The sequence below is a fragment of the Manihot esculenta genome, chromosome 16, assembly GCF_001659605.2.
Source record: "Manihot esculenta cultivar AM560-2 chromosome 16, M.esculenta_v8, whole genome shotgun sequence".
Lineage (NCBI taxonomy): Eukaryota > Viridiplantae > Streptophyta > Magnoliopsida > Malpighiales > Euphorbiaceae > Manihot > Manihot esculenta.
Genome location: NC_035176.2, coordinates 11,556,274 through 11,559,953, shown reverse-complemented (window position 1 = coordinate 11,559,953; position 3,680 = coordinate 11,556,274). Strand labels below are relative to the sequence as shown.

General features: G+C 28.8%; 1 protein-coding gene across 1 annotated transcript; it reads right to left on the bottom strand.

Moving 5' to 3' along the window:
- Positions 1-210: 210 nt before the first annotated feature.
- LOC110602878 (probable aspartyl protease At4g16563) lies at positions 211-1,788 on the bottom strand. Its single transcript, XM_021740459.2, has one exon. It carries the CDS (start codon positions 1,771-1,773, stop codon positions 322-324), a length of 1,452 nt encoding a protein of 483 aa, XP_021596151.1. The 5' UTR covers positions 1,774-1,788; the 3' UTR covers positions 211-321.
- Between the last annotated feature and the right edge of the window lie 1,892 nt (positions 1,789-3,680).

The window sequence follows — 3,680 nt, the reverse complement described above, 5'->3', positions numbered from 1 at the left end:
GATTTTTTAAAGGGAGAAAATAATTAGTGGTTGTAAATTTTTTTTTGTTAGTATATTCATTATAGAGTAGGTTTATGTCTCGTCATGTTAAGTTTTGTGTTATTTTATTATTAGTAATTTTTATTTTTGAGAATAAAAAATAAAACTCTAATTAAAAGATCGACAAACTCGTGTAGATAATTCTATAATTGAAATTAACTTGATCGGTACGCTTGCATGTAGCCATTAGTCACACCCTCTTCCAAAAGAAATTCAAAAAGACAAACAAAGGGAAAAAAATGAAACCAACAACAAAAAAAAAGCAATGGAAACACTCCAGAATTACTTCTTGTGAAGTCCTTGATTAGTAGCAGCTGAAGCACAGTCCATTAGCTGAAACCCAATTCTCTGATTCTCTAAGTCATAGACAACCTCCAAATTTTGTTGTTGAAAGCTACCAAAGACCCCAGCTGGTCCATAGTCTCCATCATCCATGCTTTGAAACAACAGACATTTTACCACAGTGGAGTTACTGGGAGCACTCATAGCATAAAAGTGATTTCCTCTGGGCAAAACAACACTCACGTTGTTCAAGAAATGGAAAGTGATTGAAGGAAAGATATTATCATCATCTGTTAAACTATTATTATTATGTGGACATGGAACCTTATAACAAAGATCAAACCCAGCTCTCATTTCTACATCTTTAGCTCTTGGATAATTTATCATTGACTCTAAAATGGAGAGAAGCTGCGAATAGAATGGTTCAGGTAAATGAGTATAAGTTGTTCCTGAGTCTATTAACATACCCCCATTACCTTGTGAATCAAACTCTCTCAAACTTAAGGGCACTTGAGTTGCACTCATGTTGCTTACTGTTACAGCTTCTAAACCAATGTAGTAGTAATTAGGGTACATGGGACTCTTTAACATGGGGGTAAATTGCATTTTATCTATAGAAGATAGGGCCATATCTCCTATAACTAATGGGCTTGAGATATTAGGGTTGTTTGCATATTTGAAGGCCAAGAAACAGTGAGAGAAGCCTTTTTGAAGGAGACCCAATTGTGAAGGCAAAGACAATGCACCTCTACCAAACCCTGCAATCCCAATTGGCTCATGATACGTTGATCCTACACACCCAAAACAGAAATTTGGAATATCTCTAGTAACACTAGAGCCACTTCCATGAACCCTAAGTGTGTCCTTGGTTAACGTCCCAGTGACAACCCCCCCTGCCCCATAGGTATAAGCAAATGAAGGACATGGCCTAGAGCAAGTAGATTTAAGGAGGGTAGTGAGTGAGCATCCAGCCACAGTGCATGGGTCAAAATAGTTGTCAGAACTGTGGATGTCAGTGCAATAGGGACTAGCACAAGATTCTCTATAAGATGAAGAAGAGTAAGAAGAAGAAAAAATACCCATTAACTTACTATTCTTATAATCATCACAATCTACGCAATCGAAAGATAGATTCCCACAAGGAACCCAAGTGAGGTCACTCCCAGTATCCATATAAACTTGAATCACCTGTGGAGGAGTACCTATGTTTAGAGATATCAAATACCCATCTCTCACTTCCCTCAACGGCTCCATCATATCTGAAATTTGTGTTTGTCTATTTCTTGAGTTGGCGGAAGCATTGGGGATAGGAAGAGAAGCACTGGAATGTCTAAGACCAAGAACCAATGCTGTACTAGGGTTTCTTTGTTTTGCCAAAGGCTGATAAGCAGTTAGCAGAATATGAAAAAGGAAGAAAAAGAGGAATCTGGTGATTTCGCTCGCTGTTGCCATTAGTTGTGATGATAACCTAAGTGTGGCTTGAGATGGAATTAGGTTTAGCATATGGCAAGTATTTATACGAGAATTAATTTGATTATAACACTTGCGTTTAAAAATTAGTTAATTTAAAGTTTTCTAAAATACCTGATTTTCAGTGGGGTGTGTGTGCTGCACAAGAAAAAGCTAGAAAGTGAAACTGAAATAGAAAGAAAGAGAATCGGATTTCTAATAGTAGAAAAAGGTAGCAAGTAAGCATTGTCCTTAGAAACATCCCAAATATAATCTTACCTGTACTTAGCTCAAGCGCGCATGCATTAGTATATATATTTGATTTGTACTTTGTGAAGTTTTAAAAATTTTTAAAGTATGTTTTGTTTAAATATTAATAAAATAAAAAGTTTAAGTAAAAGGGAATTTAGTTAGTGAGAGGAGAATCACAAGTTCCATTTTCATGTGCGCACCTAAGAAATTCTGGTAAAACAGATGAACAAACATTTAGTGGAAAGCAGGTGCATGGCACGTGCCTTTGATGATGCATGCAAATTAATTCATTCATGTAATTTGGTAGTTAAGATTTATTAGTGAAAGTGCTTTTCTTACAAAGCTTGTTGCGGCTGCATGTGCTTAGCTTAAGTTATATAATTGTATAATTTCAGTTAAAATATATTTTCTATCTTATAATTTTTTTATTATTTCAAAATTATTATTATTTTAATTATAATTACATATAAATTCACTATTATAATTCTATTTAATTTTATTTTATTTTTAAAAATTTATAAAATATTTTTTAATATTTAATAAAATTTAATGTATTTAATTAAAATAGATATAATTGAAAAATTAATAAAAAATTATATTTTTAATATATAAAAAAATAAAAAAATAAAAATTATAAAAAAAGTGAAAACCGCATAAATAAATGCACGATTATTAAAATCAAATTATTGCTATTAACTTATGATTACAAATAAATTATATAAAAGAGTAAATTTTAGCGCCGTTTTAAATTTATTTTTATAGTAGTGACCGTTGTAATATATAATTTTTTTTATTTAAAAAAATTAGTTCAAATGTGATTTAAAGCCCTTAATTAATAAATTTATTTTTAGAAGTTTAATAGTTAACTTTATAAATAAATTAATAGTTTAACTCTATATTGTGGAGGTTTACATTATTATTATTATATAAAATAATATAAAGTTATTTTATAAAATAATATTTTTTTATATGAATTTACTTCGCTTATCAAAAGCTACAGAACATTTTATCTTTTATATTTAGGTTTGGAATTTGAACTATTAATTGATGAATAATAAATTATAATATTTTATTTTATCTCTTAAAATTTAAAATAATATAAAAATAAATAAATTTTCACATATTTAATTTTATCAATATACTTTTTTTTATATCGATTAAATATACAATCTAGTGCTATAAAATAAAAAAAATAACTCTAGAGAATAATTAAAAATCTAACTAATATGCAATTGTAGAGTAAAATATTTTAAAGATTTCAAATATTAATAAGTACAAAAGTATTATCAAATTTAATTACACCAAAGAAATTTAAAAAATTTAAGTACTTATTATCATATATTATTAATATCCAATAACAAACTTTATTTAATAACTATATTCTGAAAAAAAAAATTTATTTAAATTTCAATGAAATTGAATGTTGGTTGCAGTAGTGGTGATGGCAGTGGAAGAGTAGAATCATAAAAAATTTCCAATATTTGAATGATAATCATTCAAATAACTAAAATTTTATTATTCAAATATTCGAAATCTTTGATAATTTTCGTTTAATTTCTATTTATTTAAGAGGATTGAGGTGATCGATAAAATTTGTATAGTCACATATCCCATACTAAATCTAAAAAAATAATCACAGAAAAAAAAACACTTCAAAA

Coding starts and splice junctions, on each gene's coding strand:
- LOC110602878 (XM_021740459.2), bottom strand. CDS start 1,773: ATGGCAACAGCGAGCGAAATCACCAGATTCCTCTTTTTCTTCCTTTTT.